At 52.6% G+C, this 27,418-nt stretch overlaps 1 protein-coding gene across 4 annotated transcripts in view; it reads right to left on the bottom strand.

The window, feature by feature from the left end:
• Positions 1-27,418, bottom strand: part of LOC119966626 (golgin subfamily A member 6-like protein 22) — a 287,183-nt gene that overhangs the window by 190,640 nt on the left and 69,125 nt on the right. For all 4 annotated transcript variants that reach the window (XM_038798630.1, XM_038798631.1, XM_038798633.1 and 1 more), the window contains exons 9-15: positions 18,889-19,083; positions 12,133-12,189; positions 4,672-4,779; positions 2,340-2,369; positions 2,183-2,212; positions 2,030-2,053; positions 1,519-1,557 (exon numbers count right to left, since the gene is read on the bottom strand). In XM_038798630.1, coding sequence (XP_038654558.1) covers positions 1,519-1,557; positions 2,030-2,053; positions 2,183-2,212; positions 2,340-2,369; positions 4,672-4,779; positions 12,133-12,189; positions 18,889-19,083 — 483 coding nt within the window. The remainder of the gene's footprint in view (positions 1-1,518; positions 1,558-2,029; positions 2,054-2,182; positions 2,213-2,339; positions 2,370-4,671; positions 4,780-12,132; positions 12,190-18,888; positions 19,084-27,418) is intronic.

Below are 27,418 nucleotides of genomic sequence, written 5' to 3'. Positions count from 1 at the left end.
TGAGGGCCGAAGGGCCTGTTCTGTGCTGTACTGTTCTATGTTCTATGTTCTATGTACTCTTGCGCCAAATAGGAATAAAACATTTCTGCCGTTCACCTATTCGTTCCCGAATTCCTGTCATTGCTTGTCCGCTGTCCTTCCTTTCAGTAATGTATCCCAATCATGGACATCGACATATAATTGACAGTGCAGAAGGAGGCCATTCGGCCCATTGAGTCTGCACCGACCCTTGTGAAGAGCACGTCTTTGGACTGTGGGAGGAAGCCGGAGCTCCCGGAGGAAACCCACGCAGACGCGAGGAGAATGTGCAGATTCCGCACAGACAGCAACCCAAACCGGGAATCAAACCTGGGACCCTGGAGCTGTGAAGCGGCAGTGCTAACCACTGTGCTACCGTGCTGCCCATCAAAGCCATTTTACATTTTAACACAATCGCTTCTCAGTCTTCAAAACTCCAGCGAGTATAAGCCCACGCTTATCATCCCATGATTTTGATATGGTTCATCATTTGTAGATATAGAGACTTGAGTAGGTTATACTTGATGAGGCAACACTCCCCATGTTTGGGATTTTATAGACCACGTACCTAACAAATGTAGAAATATTGAAGGATAGGAAAAGTCCCTCTAATCGATATAGCATGTCCCGCACAATTGTGATAGCTGTGTACCACAGATATACACAAAACCAAACCCACTAGGTTCCTCTACCAGGTATGTCATGATGTGGAGATGCCGGCGTTGGACTGGGGTGAGCACAGTAAGAAGTCTTACAACACCAGGTTAAAGTCCAACAGGTTTGTTTCAAACACTAGCTTTCGGAGCACTGCTCCTTTCTCAGGTGAATGAAAAGGCGCAACAATCGCCAGGCAGGAATGTTCCCTTCCAGTCGGGGAACACTTCAGCAGTCGAGGGCATTCAGCCTCTGATCTCTGGGTAAGCGTTCTCCAAGGCGGCCTTCAGGACGTGGGACAATGCAAAATCGCCGAGCAGAAACTTATAGCCAAGTTCCGCACACATGAGTACGGCCTCAACCGGGACCTGGGATTCATGTCGCATTACATTCATCCCCCACCATCTTGCCTGGGCTTGTGAAATCCTACCAACTGTCCTGGCTTGAGACAATTCACACCTCTTTAACCTGGGGTTACCCCTCTCTCTGGCTCTGTAAAGACTTAATTACCTGCAAATGCTCGCATTCTAAGCATTGTCCGGCATCTCTGACTTTGTCTATATATATGTCCCTGAAACATACATCTTCATTCACCTGAGGAAGGAGCAGTGCTCCGAAAGCCAGGTATGTCATGCACCACCATCTTCTGTGGCTCTACTTCGTGCAGACAGAACAGTGCTAATTGCTGAAAGTTGATACAAGCCTAATGATGGTATAAATGCAATAGCATAAAGACTTTTCAGTAGAACCTTAAGATTGCAATGCCTGCCTTAAAACTTTCAACTGAATCTTATCTTAACAGCTTGAATATGCACCAGTTCAATTCCTTGCCTTCTGAATACTTACGTTGTCTGAGGAACTCCCTTTCTTCTTCTGCCAATTGTGCTGTTGACAGAAATATGAGTCAATAGCAAAAACAACATGTCGCGAAGAGACTAAAACATGCATTTCAATGTATCGCTGTATCGTTCTATGTTCTAATGTAACAAGTAGGCAGAAAACAGTTTATATTAGGTGGCTTCACAACAGAACACATGTGGTAGATCAGGATGACGTGCACCATTGCTTTGTACAATGGTGTGCATCATCCCCTTCTGTGACTGGCTTGAACTTTGTCACACAGCTAACAGAACATCCTGCTAACCCATTTTTGGGTATCAGTGCTGTGATCCACCTGTACTCCACCAAGTGCAGTGCCTTTTCCCTGACCCTCATTCCATTACCAGGAGTCTTGTACTAATCCATTTGTAGTGCTCTTGTAGCACGCTATAGCGCATCAACATTTATTGCTCTGACCTATTGCCCGATGCAATGTTCCAGAACATCAAATTACATCTGTCCTTATTCTAGAACTTGCCTTGTTCCCTGTCGATTTCTCTCACTGTTGGTGGAGAAGAAGAAATACTTGGGGTAAATTTTGGTACATCATTCCACGACACTTCAATACAGTAATGGTTTTACGCATTAAAATAAGTTCACAACTATCAAATGTATATCTTTTCAATCTTACATCGTTCTTGTTCTTCCTGGAGGAGCTTTACTGTTGATAGAAAACAAGAAACATGCAAATCAATCTTTGGGATTCCTCAGTGATAACGGACTATGAATGTGTTTGCAAAAATGATTCTTGAATACCAATTCACACATTTCTTCACGATTGAACTTACATCGTGCTGCTTCTTTGTTTCCCTGCTTCGCTGTTGGATTAAGGTAAGAAATGTCAATCTTTGCACATCAACTGCAACACTTATAATAAGAATAATCTTTATTATCACCAGTAGGCTTACATTAACACTGCAGTGAAGTTACTGCGAAAATCCCCGAGTCGCCACATTCCGGCGCCTGTTCGGGTACAGAGGGAGAATTGGGAATATCCAATTCACCTGACAGCACGTCTTTCGGGACCTGGGGGAGGAAACCGGAGCACCCGGAGGAAACCCACGCAGACACGGGGAGGACGTGCAGACTCCGCACGGACAGTGACCCAAGTCGGGAATCGAACCCGAGTCCCTGGCGCTGTGAAGCAACAATGCTAACCACTGTGCTGGCTGATCACTGAATGCCACAACAGCCTGTGGGCATGCGTGAGAATTGCACACCGTTGCTTCTCAGAGAGTGGCAAGGAGCAGTGGGATAGGGCCAAGTATGTGATGAGTCAGTTCAGTGCTCCTTGTAAGCAGAGATGTGTGCCCCTGAGGGTTTCATGTCTGATCATTTTGCCTTCACAAGGGCAAGGATTGGCCATGAGTTCATATTGGTTGTCTCTCAGAAAAAGCATCTCAATATCATGCAGCCAAATGCACGATCTCATCATTCCCAGGTAGCCCGCCTCCATTGTAGCATTAGGATTAATGCCAATCCGGAACTCGAAATAAAACCGCTGGATGAGAGTGTCATTTTGGGGAATGTGCCACAGCCGACGGAGTAATCTGAGAGTGCAGCCCCACCAGGGCCATTTTACTGGCTCCCTCGTTCCATGTTTATATCACATCATTGATGTAACACTTCACGTGTGGCTGTCTTGGTCATGATGGATCTCCTTGAGAAGCCTTGCCAGATTGAAGATATGCAGCTAATACCCTATTCTTGACCATGCACATGCCCATGCGTGCTGTATCAGACCATAAGAATTTCTGTTGTGACTCCCGAATAACCGCCCAAAACCCCTGCCGTTGCTGTTCCACTGTCTTCCCTGCTAGGCTCCTGTGGGGTGGTCGATGAATTTGTGAGGATGCAGCACTTGTGTCTGATGCCAGGAGGACTTCCTCTCGGTAGCACCTCAGCTTGAAACATACATTCCCTCGAGGCGTATTCACACACCTCAAACATCAGAGCAATATGAGTGAGCTGTGAAATGTCAGCCGGAAGTGTACGAGTGAAGAATAGCAATGATGGAGGGGACTTGTCCAGGACAGTCCTCAGTGCATCCCATTGTCCTCCTCCTGGAATCTGATGCCAATCTCAGGCACATGCTTGACTCGTCTGGTCAGCACAATGACCTCTTTGCCTGTCTCTGAGACCGCAGGCAGAGCAAAAAAAAAGGTGACAAGTGTGAGGAGGAAGGTGGTCAATGCAGGATTGAGGGTGTTGCACCTAAATGCGCGCAGTATACGGAACAAGGTCAATGAGCTTGTTGCGCACATTGAAATTGGCCGGTACGATGTTGTGGGCATCACAGAGACGTGGCTGCAAGGAGATCAGGGCTGGGATCTAAATATCCAGGGATATTTGTCCTATCGAAAGGACAGGCAGATGGGCAAAGGGGGCGGGGCTGCATTGTTAGTAAGGAATGAAGTTAAATCGATAGCAAGGAGCGATATAGGATCAGAAGGCATAGAATGTCTGTGGGTAGAGTTGAGGAATCGCAAAGGTAAAAAGACCCTGATGGGAGTTATGTACAGGCCCCCGAGCAGTAGTCAGGATGTGAGGCAGAAAATAAATCAGGAGATAGAACAGGTGTATCAAAAAGGCAATATTATAATAATCATGGGGGACTTCAATATGTAGGTAGACTGGGAAAATCAGGTTGGTAGTGGATCCCAAGAAAAGGAATTTGTGGAATGTCTAAGAGATGGTTTTTTGGAGCAGTTTGTGACAGAGCCAACTAGGGAACAGGCAATTCTGGATTTGGTGATGTGTAATGAGGCAGACTTGATTAGGGAACTTAAGGTGAAGGAACCCTGAGGGAGCAGTGACCACAATATGATAGACGGGAGGAGCTAACACCAGAGTTGATTGGAAAGGGAGCCTAGCAGGGAAGACAGTGGAACAGCAATGGCAGGAGTTTTTGGGGGTTATTCGGGAGGCATAACAGAAATTCATCCCACAACGTGAAATAATGATGAACTAACTGGTTTATTAGAAGGTTAATATCTATTTTCTGACAAAACATATGGAGGAAAATGTCCAGTCATTTTCCCCCCAAAACACATTTCCAGCATCCACCTGAGTTTACGCATCTACATGGAACCTAAAATTTGCTATAAACTTTTTACTCACGACATGTTCCTCCATCTTCATCGGGCATCAAATCGATAACACGCCGTGGCCAATCCGGCGAACTGGAGATCTTTTTCCTCCACATTTTAACCATTGGGTTCTTATTAACTAGGAGAGACGAAAGAAATATTTAGCGTTTCCAGAAATCTTATTGGTATTGTTAAGAATCCCACCCCCGCTGATGTTCAGAAGGCGTACGGTGTGTTAGCTTTTATTGGTAGAGGAATTGAGTTTCGGAGCCATGAGGTCATGTTGCAGCTGTACAAAACTGTGGTGCGGCCGCAGTTGGAGTATTGCGTGCAGTTCTGGTCGCCGCATTATCGGAAGGATGTGGAAGCATTGGAAAGGGTGCAGAGGAGATTTACCCTGAATGTTGCCTGGTATGGAGGGAAGATCTTATGAGGAAAGGCTGAGGGACTTGAGGCTGTTTTCGTTAGAGAGAAGAAGGTTAAGAGGTGACTTAATTAGGGGCCTCACGGTAGCATGGTGGTTAGCATCAATGCTTCACAGCTCCAGGGTCCCAGGTTCGATTCCCGGCTGGGTCACTGTCTGTGTGGAGTCTGCACGTCCTCCCTGTGTGTGCGTGGGTTTCCTCCGGGTGCTCCGGTTTCCTCCCACAGTCCAAAGATGTGCGGGTTAGGTGGATTGGCCATTCTAAATTGCCCGTAGTGTAAGGTTAATGGGGGTATTGTTGGGATACGGGTTACGTGGGTTTAAGTAGGGTGATCATTGCTCGGCACAACATCGAGGGCCGAAGGGCCTGTTCTGTGCTGTACTGTTCTATGTTAATTGAGGCATACAAGATGATCAGAGGATTAGATAGGGTGGACAGTGAGAGCCTTTTTCCTCGGATGGTGATGACCAACACGAGGGGACATAGCTTTAAATTGAGGGGAGATAGATATAGGACAGATGTCAGAGGTAGGTTCTTTACTCAGAGAGTAGTAAGGGCGTGGAATGCCCTGCCTGCAACAGTAGTGGACTCGCCAACACTAAACGCATTCAAATGGTCATTGGATAGACATATGGATGATAAGGGAATAGTGCAGATGGGCTTTAGAGGGGTTTCACAGGTCGGCGCAACATCGAGGGCAGAAGGGCCTGTACTGCGCTGTAATGTTCTACGTTCTAAATCATGACGTTAAATGATGTTGAAGGGGCTGGTTTAGCACAGGGCTAAATCGCTGGCTTTGAAAGCAGACCAAGGCAGGCCAGCAGCATGGTTCAATTCCCGTCTCGGCCTCCCCAAACAGGTGCCGGAATGTGGCGACTAGGGGCTTTTCACAGTAACTTCATTTGAAGCCTACTTGTGACGATAAGCGATTTTCATTTCATTTCAAATGGAAAAGTATCCCAGGCCCAGAAGAATAATTTGCAATACCAGTTCTTAGTGGTGTATATTTTCAATTTGGTACACTGTGAGAAAAAGATATGAACTAGAGAGAAATAGGGCAATTGTTGTGTGAACAATTAATACAAATATTTATTAAGAATAAAAACAACACACAACAAGAAGGACTATAATACACTACAACAGTTAACTACACTGATGGCTATGCACACAAGACATCTGCCATTTTACTTTGGCAAATGCTCCTTCTTGTGGTATTTTCCAGGCCCATTTCTGGTGCTTCCTTAAGAGCAGATGTGGAGGCACGAGTATGGTTGCTAGATTTTGAATAAGTTTTGCATAATAGATGGGGCTGCTAGTCATTAAGTTAACTCAGATTGTATTGTATAGTTATGTGAATGCATCAACTTTCAAGGGCAACGGATACAAAGATTGCCCCAGGAATGACTTCAGCTCTGTTGTATTCTCTGGTGTTGCGGCCTTCTTTATGGCTCGGACTTTCTCTTCTACTGGGTGCTCCTGTCTTTGTCATGTATCCCAGGTATAGAGGGCGGAATTCTCCGCTCCCGCGCGGCACGGGAAGTCCGTCGTGAACTCGGCCGAGTTTCACGACGGCCTCGGAGGCCGCTCCTCGCACCCTATTCACCACCGACCCCGGGGGGGGGGGGGCTAGGAGTGGCGCTCCGTAAATCTTGGCCGCCGGGCCTTGACGCTTGCGTCAAGGTGGAGTGCCGAGAATGACGTGACGGCGGCGCCTAAGTGACGTCAGCCGCGCATGCGCGGTTGCCGTCTTCCCCTCCGCTGCCCCGCAAGACATGGCGGCTTGATCTTTCTGGCGGCAGAGGGGAAAGAGTGTGTCTCTTGGAGACGCCGGCCCGACGATCGGTGGGCACCGATTCTGGGCCAGTCCCCTCCCGAGCACGGCCATGGTGCTCACTCCCCTCTCCGCCCCCCACAAGCCACAAACGAACCTTTGGCGCCATGTTCACGACGGCAGCGACCAGGTGTGGTTGCTGCCGGCGTGAGCAGGTCAGGAACGGCAGGCCGCTTGGCCCATCTGGGCCGGGGAACCGCCGGTCGCCGTGAAAAACGGTGAGCAGCGATTCTCCGAGCGGGGAGTGGGGGAATCGCGGGGGGTTCCAGGGAGGCGTGTCGTGAGTCGCCCGGCCCTCCCGCGATTCTCCCACCCGGCGTGGGGAGCAGAGAATCACACTCATAACTTCTCTTGCCTGGAAGACGTACTTGTCTCTTTTCAAGCGGACACCTGCTTCCAAGAATTGACAGAAGACTTCTTCTAGGTAATCTAGGTTTTCATTCTCGGAGGCTCCTGTAATCCGCACATTATCCAGGCAGACAGCCACCATGGGAGCTCTTGAAGAGTGCTTTCCATGGGGCAGCAGAGTGGCGGTGAGAACCCAGGTTCGATCCCGGCCCCGGGTCACTGCCAGTGTGAAGTTTGCACATTCTCCCCATGTCTGTGTGGGTCTCACCCCCACAACCCAAAGATGTGCAGCGTAGGTGGATTGGCCGTGCTAAATTGCCCCTTAATTGGAATTTTTCTTTTCAAAGACCAAATGCTTTCCAGAACCCGTTGGAAAAGTGCACATGCAGACCATACCCCAAATGGGAGCCTGGTGTACTCTCACGATCCCTTGTGGGTACTGGTGGTTACATATTTTCTGGACACCTTGTCGAACTCGAGCTGTAGTTATGCATGGCTCATACCCAACTTCGAGAAGGAATGGCTCCCAGCCAAATTCACGTATAGGTCTTCCGCACTTGGCATGGGGAACTGGTCCAAACAGGAGGCATTATTGACCGTCATTTTATAGCCACCAACACAGCGGATAGTCTTGTCCGGCTTCATCACGGGGACCACTGATGCTGCCCATTCCGTGAATTGAACTGCGAGAATAATCCCCAGGTACTCGAGCCAGCTCAGCTCATTGTCCGCATTTGACAGCAGGGTGAGACTGGACAGGCCCTGAAATACTTCGGTTGGATATCTGGGTCAATGTAAACATTAGCCGTGGCACCCTTTATTTTCCCCGGACCTTCCTGGAAGACTTTAGTTATTTTCCCAGGACCTCATACAATCCGCCTGCACCCATTCTAAAGATCTGTTGCCAGTTTAGGCAGCGTCTGTGTAACCAGTCATGGCCCAGACGAGTGGGTCCAGGCCCCTGCACCACTACCACTGACAGTCAAACTGATTGTTGTCCATGGGTACAATAATTGCTGGTTCTCCGGTTTACATCATCAGCCATGCCTTTGTTTCTTTTGGCTCCAGGTGCTGGATCCCTAAACACATTTTTACAAAATGTCTGGCGTCCAATGACAAAGACAGCAGCCCATGTGTCATTTTCCATATCCGAGAGGTGGTCATTCTTTTGGAGGGTTATCTTCATTGCGGCTACTTTTGTTGCCGTAATGCAATTTAGTTGCATCCAACCACCCTCATTGGGCTGGGCTAAATGTAAACCCCTGGCTCGGGGTAGTTGTGTCTCCCGAACAGGGCGATGCATTTGATATTGATTCTGGCACCCCCGGCCGTCACAGTTACTGAACCACATGTGCAACACCCTTGCGAGTCTTCTTCTTGGAGCTTAGGGGAGACGTCTCGTCGGGTTATATACATAAATGATCTGGAAGAAGGAACTGAAGGCGCTGTTGCTACATTTGCAGATGATACAAAGATCTGTAGAGGGACAGGTAGTATTGAGGAAGCAAGGGGGGCTGCAGAAGGACTTGGACAGGCTAGGAGAGTGGGCAAAGAAATGGCAGGTGGAATACAATGTGGAAAAGTGTTTTGCACTTTGGAAGAAGAAATGGAGGCATAAACTATTTTCTAAACGGGGAAATGCTTAGGAAACTGAAGCATAAAGGGGCCTGGGGTTCCTGGTTCATGATTCACTTCAGGTTAATGTGCAAGTTCAGCCGGCAATTAGGAAGGCAAATGCAATGTTAGCATTCATGTTGAGAGGGCTAGAATACAAGACCAGGGATGTACTTCTGAGGCTGTATAAGGCTCTGGTCGGACCCCATTTGGGGTATTATGAGCAGTTTTGGGCCCCGTATCTAAGGAAGGATGTGCTGGCCTTGGAAAGGATCCCTGGAATGAAGAGCTTGTCGTATGAGGACTCTGGGTCTGTACTCGGAATTTAGGATGAGGGGGGGATCTGATTGAAACTTACAGGATACTGCAAGGCTTGGATAGAGTGGACGTGGAGAAGATGTTTCCACTTGTCGGAAAAACTAGGCAACACCATCTCAGACTAAAGGGATGATCCTTTGAAACAAAGATGAAGAGGAACTTTTTCAGCCAGAGGGTGGTGAATCTGTGGAACTCTTTGCCGCAGGAGGCTGTGGAGGCCAAATCAATAAGGGGATCAGGGGTTATGGGGAGAAGGCAGGAAATGAAATGAAATGAAATGAAAATCGCTTATTGTCACAAGTAGCTCACTGGGCTAAATCGCTGGCTTTGAAAGCAGACCAAGGCAAGCCAGCAGCACGGTTCAATTCCCATAACAGCCTCCCCGAACAGGCGCTGGAATGTGGCGACTAGGGGCTTTTCACAGTAACTTCATTTGAAGCCTACTCGTGACAATAAGCGATTTTCATTTAGGGGCTGGTTTAGCTCACTCAGCTAAATCGCTGGCTTTTAAAGCAGACCAAGCAGGTCAGCAGCACGGTTCAATTCCCAGAACAGCCTCCCCGGACAGGCGCCGGAATGTGGCGACTAGGGGCTTTTCACAGTAACTTCATTGAAGCCTACTCGTGACAATAAGCGATTTTCATTCATTTCATTTCAAGTAGGCTTCAATGAAGTTACTGTGAAAAGCCCCTAGTTGCCCCATTCCGGCGCCTCTCTGGGGAGGCTGGTACAGGAATCGAACCGTGCTGCTGGCCTGCCTTGGTCTGCTTTCAAAGCCAGCGATTTAGCCCAGTGAGCTAAACCAGGATGAGAAAAATATTAGCCATGATTGAATGGTGGAGCAGACTTGATGGGACGAGTGTCCTAATTCTTCTCCTATGTCTTATGGTCTTATCAAGTGTTGGCCCTGGGGCAGGATTAGCGGAGTTGTACGACAGCAAAACTGGCGACACACCGGGACTGATTCAGTGACAAGGAGCTCGCACTGGCACACGTGGAACACAATGAATTCCAATGAGAAACGGTGCAGAATTCGCCGGATTCGCAATTGACACTGAGGAGGCTGGTAAGCTGCAGCCGCATATACACGTTCCCCACACACACACACACCATCCCAGCCAACAAGATGGTACTGGTGCACTGGTGCCAAGCCCATCCCGGGGTAGAAATAGCTGATAGGCTACTTATCACTGCTGCCTTGTCTGATGTTGAAAATATCTGTGTACCTTCTTGTACATGTCGGATGTATCAATAATAAATATAAAGTAAAATAGCGTACTCCAATCCATCACTGACAACTAGTATAATTAGTCCAGATGTAAAGTGTAGGGTGAATTCTCCGGTCCCATATCCACGTGTTTCTCTGCGGTGCGCTGTTTTCTGGCAGTGCAATTCTCTCTTCCCGCCGCTTGTCAATGGGATTTCCCACCGAAGCCACCCCACTCCGTCGGTAAACCCACGGGCGGGGTACGCTGCCAGCGGGAAAAGAGAATCTAAACATTATCACTTTCGGAGCTTAACCTCAACTAGAGCTTAGTTGAACTCATTAGAACGCAGAAGGGTGTGGGGCGACTTGATAGAGGTTTACAAGATGATCAGGGGAATAGATAGAGTAGACAGTCAGAGACTTTTTCCCCGGGTGGAACAAACCATTACAAGGGGACATAAATTTAAGGTGAATGGTGGAAGATATAGGGGGGATGTCAGAGGTAGGTTCTTTATCCAGAGAGTAGTGGGGGCATGGAATGCACTGCCTGTGGAAGTAGTTGAATCGGAAACATTAGGGACCTTCATGCGGCTATTGAATAGGTACATGGATTACGGTAGAATGATGGGGCGTAGATTAATTTGTTCTTAATCTGGGACAAAAGTTCGGCACAACATCGTGGGCCGAAGGGCCTGTTCTGTGCTGTATTTTTCTATACTCACACGTTTTCCTTATAAATTCAGAGTACACAATTATTTTTTCTCCAATTAAGGGGCAACTTAGCGTCATATCACAATTGAAGGTTCTTTTATTTTTCTGCCTCCGTAGATAGTTCAGACACTGTCCAATTGCCCCCCCCCCCCCTCCAGCAACATCCAAACTCCCTCCCTCCCCACCATCCTCCTTTCCCCTCATTCCCTACCACCCCCTTCCTTTCCCTTCTGTTGGTACAGAGGTGGGGGTGGTCTCTCCAGCGCAAAGTTTCGCGCTTGTACCATTTGTTTTTTGTAGAAATGTGTTGTGAACTGTTTTAATAATCTGAATATCCCCCCCCCCCCGTACATTGGTACTGAGGGGAGGGTGCTGTTTCTCCAACACAAAATTAGTGTTTGCGCCGTTTGGCCTTGTATATATTTTTTACTGTTTTAATAAAAAGATACGGCCAATCCACCTACCCTGCACATCTTTAGGTTATGGGGGACCTACCCTGCACATCTTTTGGGTTGTGGGGGTGAAACCCACGCAGACATGGGGAGAATGTGCAAACTCCACACGGACAGTGATCCAGGGCTGGGATTTGAACCCGGGTCCTCAGCGCCGCGGTCCCAGTGCTAAACACTGCGCCACATACCACCCTAGCATGTCCACACTTAAGGGCAGTAAGAAGTCTTACAGCACCAGGTTAAAGTCCAACGTGTTTGTTTCAAACACCAGCTTTCGGAGCACGGCTCCTTCTTCAGGTGAAGGATTAGTGCTCCGAAAGCTTGTGTTTGAAACGAACACGTTGGACTTTAACCTGGTGTTGGAAGACTTCTTACTGTGCTCACCCCAGTCCAACGCCGGCATCTCCACATCACATTTAAGGAGAAATAGATTAGGAAACTGTCACAGAACAAACAACATCTCTCTTGCTTTCTACCTTACGGTTATTTAACGTGCCCTTCAATGGAATGAAAAAAGAAGGAAAGTTTGCTTTTTTCTAAATGACAGGTGAAATATTATTGAGGAACTTCTTCAGTCTAAACTTACCACCGGTGATTCTTTTTGCTTTCCGCCGTTTTGGAGATTCAGTTTTTGCCTTCCATGCTAGATGAAGAAGAAATGAAAATAATTAGTGCAAAGCTTGCAATCACCCAATATCGATAAATGATGACTATTGTCGGCAAAATATAAACACAATAATGCTGACTAATAGTTATTCAGTGGTAAAACTGTAAAAGGAATTTCCTACAGAGATGTTGATGCATATTAATAAAAGCAAATTACTGCGGATGCTGGAATCTGAAAATGCTGGAAAATCTCAGCAGGTCCAGCAGCATCTGTAGGGAGAGAAAAGAGCTAACGTTTCGAGTCCAGATGACCCTTTGTCAAAGTCTAGGAGATGCCGCATTGATTATCCATGGCCTCTGAGACCCGCCCCGCGATGCCCCGCCCCCGAACGGCCGAGTTCCCCGCGACGTGGGGTACGTGTACTCACGCCGTCCGGGAAGCCCGCGTGGCGGCTGCGGGGTCAGCCCGGTGTCGCCACGGTCGCAGGATGGCTGATCCGTGGGCAGTGGGGGTTCCATTGGGGGCTGGGGGCACTGTGGCCGGGCGGTCCAGGGCGGGCGAGCAGCTAAAGGGGGGCACTAATTGTGCGGTCCGGTTTCTCGGGCTGAGTCCACCAGGGAGCACTGTGCAGCCGCTGCAGGTCGCCGCCGTGCACGTGCCCAGCCACGAAACCGGAAATGCTCAGGGCCGTATCGTCAGCTAGAGCTGCCATCTCTAATCTGCCTCCCTACTAGGCCCCAGCAAAACGGGGAATTGGTGGCTGTTCTGTCCCAGTTTTCCTGGCGTAAAATACCACTGTTTTCACACCGGCTCCAAAACAGAGAATCCCGCCCTCGATATCAGCAGATTGGAGGTTAAGGGAAGTAGGCCATTCAGCCCTGTTCTGTCAGTTAATGAGATCATGCCGCATCCATATATACCCCCCGTTGTCTCATACCCATTAACCGCTATAGTTCACAAACATCATTCTTCACAGAATTAAAATGAACAATTGATCTTGCATAGATTGTCATTTGCAGAAGATATTTTGTGTATGGGAATGCGTTGTAATTTTGCGACGTTTTCTCTTAATCTTCGAAGTTCCAGGGTGTAAAAGCCTAAACTGTGTAATCTCTCATCGTAATGTAACACTTAAGGGCCAGTGTAGCGACGCTGTACACAGCCGGCAGCCAGCACACCGGCTCAGACCACACATGTCCTGCGCTGTCGGGAACTCAGCCCATCAGGAGTGAATCATCGTGAGTGGCCAGCCGAAGAGGTGGCAACAGCATTGCGAATGCACGCAACGCACGTCACAATGACGCCGGTTTGGAGGGGGCAGAGAATCGCCAACCGGCATCATACTGGTGCCAACCCATGTTGGAGACATGAAGGCTCAGTTAGGGCACTTGAGAGTTACAAGAAGGACCTAAAGGGAGAGTTAAGAAGAGCGAGGAGAGGACACGAAAAGTCGTTGGCGGATCGGATCAAGGAAAACCCTAAGGCTTTCTATAGGTATGTCAGGAACAAAAGAATGACTAGAGTAAGATTAGGGCCAATCAAGGATAGTAGTGAAAAGTTGTGTGTGGAATCAGAGGAGATAGGGGAAGCGTTAAATGGATATTTTTCGTCAGTGTTTACACTGGAGAAAGACAATGTTGTCGAGGAGAATACTCAGGTTCAGTCGACCGGGCTAGATGGAATTGAGGTTCACAAGGAGGAGGTGTTAGCAATTTTGGAAAATGTAAAAATAGATAAGTCCCCTGGGCCAGATGGGATTTATCCTAGGATTCTCTGGGAAGCCAGGGAGGAGATTGCAGAGCCTTTGTCCTTGATCTTTATGTCGTCTTTGTTGACAGGAATAGTGCCGGAAGGCTGGAGGATAGCAAATGTTGTCCCCTTGTTCAAGAAGGGGAGTAGAGACAACCCTGGTAATTATAGACCTGTGAGCCTTACTTCGGTTGTGGGTAAAATGTTGGAAAAGGTTATAAGAGGTAGGGTTTATAATCATCTTGAAAAGAACAAGTTGATTAGCGATAGTCAACACGGTTTTGTGAAGGGTAGGTCATGCCTTACAAACCTTATTGAGTTTTTTGAGAAGGTGACCAAACAGGTGGATGAGGGTAAAGCAGTTGATGTGGTGTATATGGATTTCAGTAAGGCGTTTGATAAGGTTCCCCACGGTAGGCTATTGCAGAAAATAAGGAAGTATGGGATTGAAGGTGATTTAGCGGTTTGGATCAGTAATTGGCTAGCTGAAAGAAGACAGAGGGTGGTGGTTGATGGCAAATGTTCATCCTGGAGTTCAGTTACTAGTGGTGTACCGCAAGGATCTGTTTTGGGGCCACTGTTGCTTGTCATTTTTTAAAATGACCTGGAAGAGGGTGTAGAAGGATGGGTTAGTAAATTTGCAGATGACACGAAGGTCGGTGGAGTTGTGGATAGTGCTGAAGGATGTTATAGGATACAGAGGGACATAGATAAGCTGCAGAGCTGGGCTGAGAGGTGGCAGATGGAGTTTAATGCGGAAAAGTGTGAGGTGGTTCACTTTGGAAGGAGTAACAGGAATGCAGAGTACTGGGCTAATGGCAAGATTCTTGGTAGTGTAGATGAACAGAGAGATGTCGGCATCCAGGTATATAAATCCCTGAAAGTTGCCACTCAGGTTAATAGGGCTGTTAAGAAGGCATTTGGTGTGCTAGCCTTTATCAGCAGGGGGATTGAGTTTCGGAGCCACAAGGTCATGCTGCAGCTGTACATAACTCTGGTGCGGCCGCTCCTGGAGTACTGTGTGCAGTTCTGGTCACCACATTATAGGAAGGATGTGGAAGCTTTGGAAAGGGTTCAGAGGAGATTTACTAGGATGTTGCCTGGTATGGAGGGAAGGTCTTACGAGGAAAGGCTCAGGGACTTGAGGTTGTTTTTGTTAGAGAGGAGAAGGCTGAGAGGTAACTTAATAGAGACATATAAGATAGTCAGAGGGTTAGATAGGGTGGACAGTGAGAGTCTCTTTCCTCGGATGGTGATGACCAACATGAGGGGACATAGCTTTAAATTGAGGGGTGGTAGATATAGGACAGATGTCAGAGGCAGTTTCTTTACTCAGAGAGTAGTAGGGGTGTGGAACGCCCTGCCTGCAACAGTAGTAGACTCACCAACTTTAAGGGCATTTAAGTGGTCACTGGATAGACATATGGATGAAAATGGAATAGTGTAGGTCAAATAGGCTGCAGATGGTTTCACAGGTCGGCGCAACATCGAGGGCCGAAGGGCCCGTACTGCGCTGTAGTGTTCTATGTTCTATGTTCTATGTAACCCCGATTCCGGCGTTGGAATCGATTCTCCGCCTGATCGCTGATTACGATTTCGGCATCAGGCAACAGAGAATCCCGCCCCAGCATCATCCTGGTGAATCCACAGCACATTTCTCCTAAATGTGGATGTAACTGGATAGACCAGCAGACCCATGGGAAGACCCATTCCTCCAAGTGGACTTTGCCCATTCCTGGTGATGCTTTACAGATGTTCCGTTAACACGTATTATAATAGACTCGAGCATCTTCCCCACGACTGATATCAATCGAACGGCCTGTAATTCTCTCTTTTGTTCTCTCCCTCCCTTATTAAATAGTGGGGTTCCATTTGTCACCCTCCAATCCATAGGAACTGCTCCAGAGTCGCTAGAATTTTGGGAGATGACCACCAATGCATCCAATATTTCCAAGGCTACTTCCTTTAATACTCTGGGATGCAGATTGTCGGAAAGGTGATACGCCAACCTTCAACCCCATTAGTTTCCCCAGCAATCTTCTCTTACCAATTCGGATTTCCTTCAATTCCACACTCTCACTGGCCCCTGAGTTCCCAAACATTTCTGGAGATTTGACAAAGGGCCTTCTGGACTCGAAACGTTCTCTCTTTTCTCTCCCTACAGGTGCTGCTGGACCTGCTGAGATTTACCAGCATTTTCACTTTGGTTTCAGATTCCAGCGTCCGCAGTAATTTGCTTTTGTTTCTGGAGGTTATGCACCCTCTTTTTGAAGACATAATCAAACTATGTGTTCAATTCCGCTGCCCTTTCTTTGTTCCCCATTATCATTTCCCCAGCTTCTGACTGTAAGGGACCTACATTTATCTTTTCTAATATTTTTCTGTTGTCATGTGAGCGTACCTTTAAGAAATGGATGTTTAAGCAATGTACCTTTAAGAAATGGATGTTTAAGCAATGTACCTTTAAGAAATGGATGTTTAAGCAATGTACCTTTAAGAAATGGATGTTTGAGCAATGTACCTTTAAGAAATGAGCAGCTCATATTACTGAAGTGATGTCAGAGGGTGGGGGGAGCTGAGCTGAGCTCACTTCTGCTTTTAGTTTCAGTTTTAGAGAGCAGCTGAAAAGTGCCTGGCTGGTTTGCTGAGAGCTGCATGGAGAAAAAGAGCTTGGGTGTGTCTGTGTTTGCAGTGAGCTCGATCTGCTGTGATCTCTGCCAGGAAAGACTATCTCTAAATCATTTGAACATAGAACATAGAACATTCCAGCGCAGTACAGGCCCTTCGGCCCTCGATGTTGCACCGACCTGTGAAACCACTCTAAAGCCCATCTACACTATTCCCTTTTCGTCCATATGCCTATCCAATTACCATTTGAATGCCCTTAGTGTTGGCGAGTCCACTACTGCTGCAGGCAGGGCATTCCACGCCTTTACTACTCTCTGAGTAAAGAACCTACCTCTGACATATATCCTATATCTATCTCCCCTCAATTTAAAGCTATGTCCCCTCATGCTAGACATCACCATCCGAGGAAAAAGGCTCTCACTGTCCACCCTATCTAATCCTCTGATCATCTTGTATGCCTCAATTAAGTCACCTCTTAACCCTCTTCTCTCTAATGAAAACAGCTTCAGGTCCCTCAGCCTTCCCTCATAAGATCTTCCCTCCATACCAGGCAACATTCTGGTAAATCTCCCCTGCACCCTTTCCAATGCTTCCACATACTTCCTATAATGCAGTGACCAGAACTGCACGCAATACTCCAAATGCGGCTGCACCAGAGTTTTGTACAGCTGCAACATGACCTCATGGCTCCAAAACTCAATCCCTCTACCAATAAAAGCTAACACACCGTATGCCTTCTTAAAAACCCTCTCAACCTGGGTGGCAACTTTCAGGGATCTATGTACATGGACATCGAGATCTCTCTGCTCATCCACACTACCAAGAATCTTCCCATTAGCCCAGTGATTTAAACTCATAATAGTTAATGTCTTTAACCTGATGTGTTTCTGTTTAATGGTGTTAAGTCTTTTGGAGGTTTGAAGGAACATTTTGAGGGATTATTTAGTGTTGTATTATTTTCGGGGTTATATTTGAAGTAAGGGGTGTTAAGTAATCCAATGTGTATTTAAAAGGTTAAGTTGAATTCATGGAATAAACATTGTTTTGTGTTTAAAAACTCCTGTGTCCATAACTGTAATACCACACCTGGAGACCAAGCCGTGTGCTTCAAAAGCAACAATACATTAAAGGGAGAGATTGGTTGAACTCCATGATACATTTTGGGGTTCTGAGGTTCTGAAAACGCCGCTCCCATAACACAGTTCACATATTTCTGGAAGCTTTTACTGTTGGTTTCTATGTCTCCTATTATTTTACTCTCATGCTCTATTTTCCCCTCTTGATCCAATTTGTGTCCTCTCTTGATAATTCTAAATGTTCTCAATCCTCAGGCTTGCTGCTTTTTCTGGCAAGCGTATATGCCTCCTCTTTGGATTTAATATTAGCCCTAATTTCCTTTGTAAGACATGGCTGAAACATCTTTCCTCTTCTATTTCGGCACCAGACAAGAAAGAGTAATTGTTATAATTCATTCACACATTCTTTAAATATCAACGATTGTCTCTCCACCGTCAGCCCCTTTAGTGAGGTTCCCAAATCTATCTTTATCAATTCGTGTCTCACATCCTCATAGTTGCCTTTATTTAGATTTATGACCCAAGTTTCTGATTTGATGACTTCACTCTCCACCATAGTGAAGAATTCTACCATATTATGGTTGCTGTTCACTAAGGGACCTTGCCCAACAAGGCTGTTAGTAATCCTTTCACATGGCACAGTACCCAGTCTACAATAGCCTGTCCTCTGGTTGGTTCCTCAAAGTAATGGTCGGAAAGTCCACCACGTACACACTCCAGGAACTCCTCCTCCACTTTACCATTGCTAGTTTGGTTTGTCCAATCTATATGTAAATTAAAGTCATGTATGATTACAGGTGTACCCTCATTGCACGCATTTCTGATTTCTTGTTTAATGCCTTCCCTCACATCTCCACTAATGTTTGGGGGCCTATAGACAAGCCCCAATAATGGGCGGGATTTACCGACCAACCTGCGCGTGTTTTTCAGTGGGAGAGGCAGCCTGCCAGCGGGATTTACCAACCGCACCGCCGTCAAACCTGTGCGCCAGCATGGGACTGGAATATCCCGCCAGCGTGAACAGCTGGTACATCGCGCCCAATGCTTTCTGCCCCTTGATGTTTCCTATCTCCTCCAATACAAATGAGCCAATATCCTTCCTCAATATTGTATTGATTTCCTCCTTTACGAACAAGGCTACTCCACCACCTTTTCCTTTTTGTTTGTCCTTCCTGAATACCGTGTCACAGTATTGTCACATGACCATCTATAAGCTCCCTGTCAAATAGAATACAGAAAGCAACCAGCAGCGACATTTAAGAAAGATATGCCGGACACTTACCACCCCATTGTCCAGGCAAACGCTCGCCTTCCCTTTTCCGCCAGTGTCTAGCACGCATCATGCTGTATTCATTCTCAATCTTCAGACGCTCCTCTTCAGGTATCCATGATTCAGCCACCTGCAACCTGTTCAAATTCGCCTGCTGAACGCGGAGTACGTACTGTTGGTGCCTTATCATAGCCTGGATCCTTCTGTCTGCAATAAGCACAAACAAATTCTCATAGTTTAGAATTATCGTTCAAGAGAAACATCAGCAACGGATTCCACAATAATTTTTGTAATCACCAAAAAAAAAGGTTAAAATGAAAACAGGAGAAAGACAAAACGGTCGCCAATGTCTGGTGGATCGCTGCTTACCATGTTCTCCTGTGTCAGACACACAGGAGTCTGTGAAGGGTCACCTCATTTGCAAGAATCAAGTGAAGTTACAACTTCAGGTGTTACTCAGGCATCTGCCCATCAATGACTGTTTGAAACTGTAGCATCCGCCTGTCCACATTTAAATCTGCAGCAAGGGACATCTTCACTTTCTTTAATAAAGGTTTCTCAGGGGGCCCAGGCTGCTTGCCTGGTCTAAGCTCACCATTGGAACCAGTGTGCCTCCACACATCAGGTTAACAAGTTGTTGCTTAATTCACCAGGTCCCACTGGAGACTCAGGGGTGGTGTTGAAGATCAAGACCAATATCGAACATAATAATCCAACTGGAAATAAAGGGGTGGGGTCTCCGTTCCCCCAGCCGTGTGTTTCTCGGCCACACGCTGTTCGCTGGCACCGGGATTCCCTACTCGTGCAGCTCATCAATGTGTAACCCTTAGGCTCTGCTGGGAGAAACAGGGAACCCCACAGCCAGAGAAAACCGGCCAAAATCAGCAATTTAAAATTAAACTCTAAAGTTAAAAGCCTAAAATTGAAAGCCACAAATGTAGCTGATAGTGAGCAGGTACGGAGCACAGTCTCAGTCCCGGCAGGAGCGCTGCTCAGTCTCAGTCCCAGCAGGAGCGCTGGTCAGTCTCAGTCCGGGCAGGAGCGGAGCTCAGTCTCAGTCCGGGCAGGAGCGGAGCTCAGTCTCAATCCGGGCAGGAGCGGAGCTCAGTCTCAATCCGGGCAGGAGCGGAGCTCAGTCTGGGCAGGAGCGGAATTCAGTCTCAGTCCGGGCAGGAGCGGAGCTCAGTCTCAGTCCGGGCAGGAGCGGAGCTCAGTCTCAGTCTGGGCAGGAGCGGAGCTCAGTCTGGGCAGGAGCGGAGCTCAGTCTCAGTCCCGGCAGGAGCGGAGCTCAGTCTCAGTCTCAGTCCCGGCAGGAGCGGAGCTCAGTCTCAGTCCCGGCAGGAGCGCTGCTCAGTCTCAGTCCGGGCAGGAGCGGAGCTCAGTCTCAGTCCCGGCAGGTGCGGAGCTCAGTCTCAGTCCGGGCAGGAGCGGAGCTCAGTCTGGGCAGGAGCGGAGCTCAGTCCGGGCAGGAGCGGAGCTCAGTCTCAGTCCCGGCAGGAGCGGAGCTCAGTCTCAGTCCCGGCAGGAGCGGAGCTCAGTCTCAGTCCGGGCAGGAGCGGAGCTCAGTCCGGGCAGGAGCGGAGCTCAGTCTCAGTCCGGGCAGGAGCGGAGCTCAGTCTCAGTCCCGGCAGGAGCGGAGCTCAGTCTCAGTCCGGGCAGGAGCGGAGCTCAGTCTCAGTCCCGGCAGGAGCGGAGCTCAGTCTCAGTCCCGGCAGGAGCGGAGCTCAGTCTCAGTCTGGGCAGGAGCGGAGCTCAGTCCGGGCAGGAGCGGAGCTCAGTCTCAGTCCCGGCAGGAGCGGAGCTCAGTCTCAGTCCCAGCAGGAGCGGAGCTCAGTCTCAGTCCCGACAGGAGCGGAGCTCAGTCTCAGTCCCGGCAGGAGCGGAGCTCAGTCTCAGTCCCGGCAGGAGCGGAGCTCAGTCTCAGTCCGGGCAGGAGCGGAGCTCAGTCTCAGTCCCGACAGGAGCGGAGCTCAGTCTCAGTCCCGGCAGGAGCGGAGCTCAGTCTCAGTCCCGGCAGAAGCGGAGCTCAGTCTCAGTCCCGGCAGGAGCGGAGCTCAGTCTCAGTCCGGGCAGGAGCGGAGCTCAGTCTCAGTCCCGGCAGGAGCGGAGCTCAGTCTCAGTCCCGACAGGAGCGGAGCTCAGTCTCAGTCCGGGCAGGAGCGGAGCTCAGTCTGGGCAGGAGCGGAGCTCAGTCTCAGTCCCGGCAGGAGCGGAGCTCAGTCTCAGTGCGGGCAGGAGCGGAGCTCAGTCTCAGTCCCGGCAGGAGAGGAGCTCAGTCTCAGTCCGGGCAGGAGCGGTGCCGAGTCTCAGTCCCGGCAGGAGCGGAGCTCAGTCTCAGTCCCGGCAGGAGCGGAGCTGAGTCTGGGCAGGAGCGGAGCTGAGTCTCAGTCTGGGCAGGAGCGGAGCTCAGTCTCAGTCCCGGCAGGAGCGGAGCTCAGTCTCAGTCTGGGCAGGAGCGGAGCTCAGTCTCAGTCGGGGCAGGAGCGGTACTCAGTCTGGACATGAGCGGAGCTCAGTCCGGGCAGGAGAGGAGCTCAGTCTCAGTCGGGGCAGGAGCGGAGCTCAGTCTCAGTCCCGGCAGGAGCGGAGCTCAGTCTCAGTCCCGGCAGGAGCGGAGCTCAGTCTCAGTCCGGGCAGGAGCGGAGCTCAGTCTCAGTCCGGGCAGGAGCGGAGCTCAGTCTGGGCAGGAGCGGAGCTCAGTCTCAGTCCGGGCAGAAGCGGAGCTCAGTCGGGGCAGGAGCGGAGCTCAGTCTCAGTCCCGGCAGGAGCGCTGCTCAGTCTCAGTCCCAGCAGGAGCGCTGCTCAGTCTCAGTCCGGGCAGGAGCGGAGCTCAGTCTCAGTCCGGGCAGGAGCGGAGCTCAGTCTCAGTCTGGGCAGGAGCGGAGCTCAGTCTCAGTCCCGGCAGGAGCGGAGCTCAGTCTCAGTCTCAGTCCCGGCAGGAGCGGAGCTCAGTCTCAGTCCCGGCAGGAGCGCTGCTCAGTCTCAGTCCGGGCAGGATCGGAGCTCAGTCTCAGTCCCGGCAGGTGCGGAGCTCAGTCTCAGTCCGGGCAGGAGCGGAGCTCAGTCTGGGCAGGAGCGGAGCTCAGTCTCAGTCCCGGCAGGAGCGGAGCTCAGTCTCAGTCCCGGCAGGAGCGGAGCTCAGTCTCAGTCCGGGCAGGAGCGGAGCTCAGTCCGGGCAGGAGCGGAGCTCAGTCCGGGCAGGAGCGGAGCTCAGTCTCAGTCCGGGCAGGAGCTCAGTCTCAGTCCGGGCAGGAGCGGAGCTCAGTCTCAGTCGGGGCAGGAGCGGAGCTCAGTCTCAGTCCCGGCAGGAGCGGAGCTCAGTCTCAGTCCGGGCAGGAGCGGAGCTCAGTCTCAGTCCCGGCAGGAGCGGAGCTCAGTCTCAGTCCCGGCAGGAGCGGAGCTCAGTCTCAGTCCCGGCAGGAGCGGAGCTCAGTCTCAGTCTGGGCAGAGGCGGAGCTCAGTCTCAATCTGGGCAGGAGCGGAGCTCAGTCTCAGTCCGGGCAGGAGCGGAGCTCAGTCTCAGTCTGGGCAGAGGCGGAGCTCAGTCTCAATCTGGGCAGGAGCGGAGCTCAGTCTCAGTCCGGGCAGGAGCGGAGCTCAGTCTCAGTCCCGGCAGGAGCGGAGCTCAGTCTCAGTCTGGGCAGGAGCGGAGCTCAGTCTCAGTCCGGGCAGGAGCGGAGCTCAGTCTCAGTCCGGGCAGGAGCGGAGCTCAGTCTCAGTCCCGGCAGGTGCGGAGCTCAGTCTCAGTCCCGGCAGGAGCGGAGCTCAGTCCCAGTCCCGGCAGGAGCGGAGCTCAGTCTCAGTCTGGGCAGGAGCAGAGCTCAGTCTCAGTCCGGGCAGGAGCGGAGCTCAGTCTCAGTCTGGGCAGGAGCGGAGCTCAGTCTCAGTCTGGGCGGAGCGGAGCTCAGTCTCAGCCCCGGCAGGAGCGGCGCTCAGTCTCAGTCCCGGCAGGAGCGGAGCTCAGTCTCAGTCCCGGCCGGAGCGGAGCTCAGTCCGGGCAGGAACGGAGCTCAGTCTCAGTCCGGGCAGGAGCGGAGCTCAGTCTCAGTCCCAGCAGGAGCGGAGCTCAGTCTCAGCCTGGGCAGGAGCGGAGCTCAGTCTCAGTCCCGGCAGGAGCGGAGCTCAGTCTCAGTCCCGGCAGGAGCGGAGCTCAGTCTCAGTCAGGGCAGGAGCTGAGCTCAGTCTCAGTCCGGGCAGGAGCGGAGCTCAGTCTCAGTCGGGGCAGGAGCGGAGCTCAGTCTCAGTCCCGGCAGGAGCGGAGCTCAGCCTCAGTCCCGGCAGGAGCGGAGCTCAGTCTCAGTCCCGGCAGGAGCGGAGCTCAGTCTCAGTCCGGGCAGGAGCGGAGCTCAGTCTCAGTCCCGACAGGAGCGGAGCTCAGTCTCAGTCCGGGCAGGAGCGGAGCTCAGTCTGGGCAGGAGCGGAGCTCAGTCTCAGTCCCGGCAGGAGCGGAGCTCAGTCTCAGTGCGGGCAGGAGCGGAGCTCAGTCTCAGTCCCGGCAGGAGAGGAGCTCAGTCTCAGTCCGGGCAGGAGCGGTGCCGAGTCTCAGTCCCGGCAGGAGCGGAGCTCAGTCTCAGTCCCGGCAGGAGCGGAGCTCAGTCTGGGCAGGAGCGGAGCTGAGTCTCAGTCTGGGCAGGAGCGGAGCTCAGTCTCAGTCCCGGCAGGAGCGGAGCTCAGTCTCAGTCTGGGCAGGAGCGGAGCTCAGTCTCAGTCGGGGCAGGAGCGGTACTCAGTCTGGACATGAGCGGAGCTCAGTCCGGGCAGGAGCGGAGCTCAGTCTCAGTCGGGGCAGGAGCGGAGCTCAGTCTCAGTCCCGGCAGGAGCGGAGCTCAGTCCCAGTCCCGGCAGGAGCGGAGCTCAGTCTCAGTCCGGGCAGGAGCGGAGCTCAGTCTCAGTCCGGGCAGGAGCGGAGCTCAGTCCGGGCAGGAGCGGAGCTCAGTCTCAGTCCGGGCAGAAGCGGAGCTCAGTCGGGGCAGGAGCGGAGCTCAGTCTCAGTCTGGGCAGGAGCGGAGCTCAGTCTCAGTCCGGGCAGGAGCGGAGCTCAGTCTCAGTCTGGGCAGGAGCAGAGCTCAGTCTCAGTCCGGGCAGGAGCGGAGCTCAGTCTCAGTCTGGGCAGGAGCGGAGCTCAGTCCCAGTCCCGGCAGGAGCGGAGCTCAGTCTCAGTCTGGGCAGGAGCAGAGCTCAGTCTCAGTCCGGGCAGGAGCGGAGCTCAGTCTCAGTCTGGGCAGGAGCGGAGCTCAGTCTCAGTCTGGGCGGAGCGGAGCTCAGTCTCAGCCCCGGCAGGAGCGGCGCTCAGTCTCAGTCCCGGCAGGAGCGGAGCTCAGTCTCAGTCCCGGCCGGAGCGGAGCTCAGTCCGGGCAGGAACGGAGCTCAGTCTCAGTCCGGGCAGGAGCGGAGCTCAGTCTCAGTCCCAGCAGGAGCGGAGCTCAGTCTCAGCCTGGGCAGGAGCGGAGCTCAGTCTCAGTCCCGGCAGGAGCGGAGCTCAGTCTCAGTCCCGGCAGGAGCGGAGCTCAGTCTCAGTCAGGGCAGGAGCTGAGCTCAGTCTCAGTCCGGGCAGGAGCGGAGCTCAGTCTCAGTCGGGGCAGGAGCGGAGCTCAGTCTCAGTCCCAGCAGGAGCGGAGCACAGTCTCAGTCTGGGCAGGAGCGGAGCTCAGTCTGGGCAGGAGCGGAGCTCAGTCTCAGTCGGGGCAGGAGCGGAGCTCAGTCTCAGTCCCGGCAGGAGCGGAGCTCAGTCTCAGTCTGGGCAGGAGCAGAGCTCAGTCTGGGCAGGAGCGGAGCTCAGCCTCAGTCCCGGCAGGAGCGGAGCTCAGTCTCAGTCCCGGCAGGAGCGGAGCTCAGTCTCAGTCCGGGCAGGAGCGGAGCTCAGTCTCAGTCCCGACAGGAGCGGAGCTCAGTCTCAGTCCGGGCAGGAGCGGAGCTCAGTCTGGGCAGGAGCGGAGCTCAGTCTCAGTCCCGGCAGGAGCGGAGCTCAGTCTCAGTGCGGGCAGGAGCGGAGCTCAGTCTCAGTCCCGGCAGGAGAGGAGCTCAGTCTCAGTCCGGGCAGGAGCGGTGCCGAGTCTCAGTCCCGGCAGGAGCGGAGCTCAGTCTCAGTCCCGGCAGGAGCGGAGCTCAGTCTGGGCAGGAGCGGAGCTGAGTCTCAGTCTGGGCAGGAGCGGAGCTCAGTCTCAGTCCCGGCAGGAGCGGAGCTCAGTCTCAGTCTGGGCAGGAGCGGAGCTCAGTCTCAGTCGGGGCAGGAGCGGTACTCAGTCTGGACATGAGCGGAGCTCAGTCCGGGCAGGAGCGGAGCTCAGTCTCAGTCGGGGCAGGAGCGGAGCTCAGTCTCAGTCCCGGCAGGAGCGGAGCTCAGTCCCAGTCCCGGCAGGAGCGGAGCTCAGTCTCAGTCCGGGCAGGAGCGGAGCTCAGTCTCAGTCCGGGCAGGAGCGGAGCTCAGTCCGGGCAGGAGCGGAGCTCAGTCTCAGTCCGGGCAGAAGCGGAGCTCAGTCGGGGCAGGAGCGGAGCTCAGTCTCAGTCCCGGCAGGAGCGGAGCTCAGTCTCAGTCTGGGCAGGAGCGTAGCTCAGTCTCAGTCTGGGCAGGAGCGGTGCTCAGTCTGGACATGAGCGGAGCTCAGTCCGGGCAGGAGCGGAGCTCAGTCTCAGTCGGGGCAGGAGCGGAGCTCAGTCTCAGTCCCGGCAGGAGCGGAGCTCAGTCTCAGTCTGGGCAGGAGCGGAGCTCAGTCTCAGTCTGGGCAGGAGCGGAGCTCAGTTTCAGTCCCACCAGGAGCGGAGCACAGTCTCAGTCCGGGCAGGAGCGGAGCTCAGTCTCAGTCCGGGCAGGAGCAGAGCTCAGTCTCAGTCTGGGCAGGAGCGGAGCTCAGTCTCAGTCCGGGCAGGAGCGGAGCTCAGTCTCAGTCCCGGCCGGAGCGGAGCTCAGTCTCAGTCCCGGCAGGAGCGGAGCTCAGTCTCAGTCCGGGCAGGAGCGGAGCTCAGTCTCAGTCCCGGCAGGAGCGGAGCTCAGTCTCAGTCCCGGCAGGAGCGGAGCTCAGTCTGGGCAGGAGCGGAGCTCAGTCTCAGTCCCGGCAGGAGCGGAGCTCAGTCTCAGTCCCGGCAGGAGCGGAGCTCAGTCTCAGTCCCGGCAGGAGCGGAGCTCAGTCTCAGTCCGGGCAGGAGCGGAGCTCAGTCTCAGTCTCGGCAGGAGCGGAGCTCAGTCTCAGTCCCAGCAGGAGCGGAGCTCAGTCTCAGTCCCGGCAGGAGCGGAGCTCAGTCCCGGCAGGAGCGGAGCTCAGTCTCAGTCTGGGCAGGAGCGGAGCTCAGTCCGGGCAGGAGCGGAGCTCAGTCTCAGTCTCGGCAGGAGCGGAGCTCAGTCTCAGTCCCAGCAGGAGCGGAGCTCAGTCCCGGCAGGAGCGGAGCTCAGTCTCAGTCTGGGCAGGAGCGGAGCTCAGTCCGGGCAGGAGCGGAGCTCAGTCTCAGTCTCGGCAGGAGCGGAGCTCAGTCTCAGTCCCGGCAGGAGCGGAGCTCAGTCCCGGCAGGAGCGGAGCTCAGTCTCAGTCTGGGCAGGAGCGGAGCTCAGTCCGGGCAGGAGCGGAGCTCAGTCTCAGTCTCGGCAGGAGCGGAGCTCAGTCTCAGTCCCAGCAGGAGCGGAGCTCAGTCTCAGTCTCGGCAGGAGCGGAGCTCAGTCTCAGTCCCGGCAGGAGCGGAGCTCAGTCCGGGCAGGAGCGGAGCTCAGTCTCAGTCTCGGCAGGAGCGGAGCTCAGTCTCAGTCCCAGCAGGAGCGGAGCTCAGTCTCAGTCTCGGCAGGAGCGGAGCTCAGTCTCAGTCCCAGCAGGAGCGGAGCTCAGTCTCAGTCTGGGCAGGAGCAGAGCTCAGTCTCAGTCCGGGCAGCAGCGGAGCTCAGTCTCAGTCCGGGCAGGAGCGGAACTCAGTCTCAGTCCGGGCAGGAGCGGAGCTCAGTCTCAGTCCCGGCAGGAGCGGAGCTCAGTCTCAGTCCGGGCAGGAGCAGAGCTCAGTCTCAGTCTGGGCAGGAGCGGAACTCAGTCTCAGTCCGGGCAGGAGCGGAGCTCAGTCCCGGCAGGAGCGGAGCTCAGTCTCAGTCCGGGCAGGAGCGGAGCTCGGTCTCAGTCTGGGCAGGAGCGGAGCTCAGTCTCAGTCCCGGCAGGAGCGGAGATCAGTCTCAGTTCGGGCAGGAGCGGAGCTCAGTCTCAGTCCCGGCAGGAGAGGAGCTCAGTCTCAGTCTCGGCAGGAGCGGAGATCAGTCTCAGTCCGGGCAGGAGCGGAGCTCAGTCTCAGTCCCGGCAGGAAAGGAGCTCAGTCTCAGTCCCGGCAGGAGCGGAGCTCAGTCTCAGTCCGGGCAGGAGCGGAGCTCAGTCTCAGTCCCGGCAGGAGCAGAGCTCAGTCTCAGTCCCGGCAGGAGCAGAGCTCAGTCTCAGTCCGGGCAGGAGCGGAGCTCAGTCTCAGTCCCGGCAGGAGCGGAGCTCAGTCTCAGTCCCGGCAGGAGCGGAGCTCAGTCTCAGTCCCGGCAGGAGCGGAGTTCAGTCTCAGTCCCGGCAGGAACGGAGCTCAGTCTCAGTCT

The sequence above is a fragment of the Scyliorhinus canicula genome, chromosome 5 (genome assembly GCF_902713615.1).
Source record: "Scyliorhinus canicula chromosome 5, sScyCan1.1, whole genome shotgun sequence".
Classification (NCBI taxonomy): domain Eukaryota; kingdom Metazoa; phylum Chordata; class Chondrichthyes; order Carcharhiniformes; family Scyliorhinidae; genus Scyliorhinus; species Scyliorhinus canicula.
This window is presented reverse-complemented; position numbering and strand designations above follow the sequence as displayed.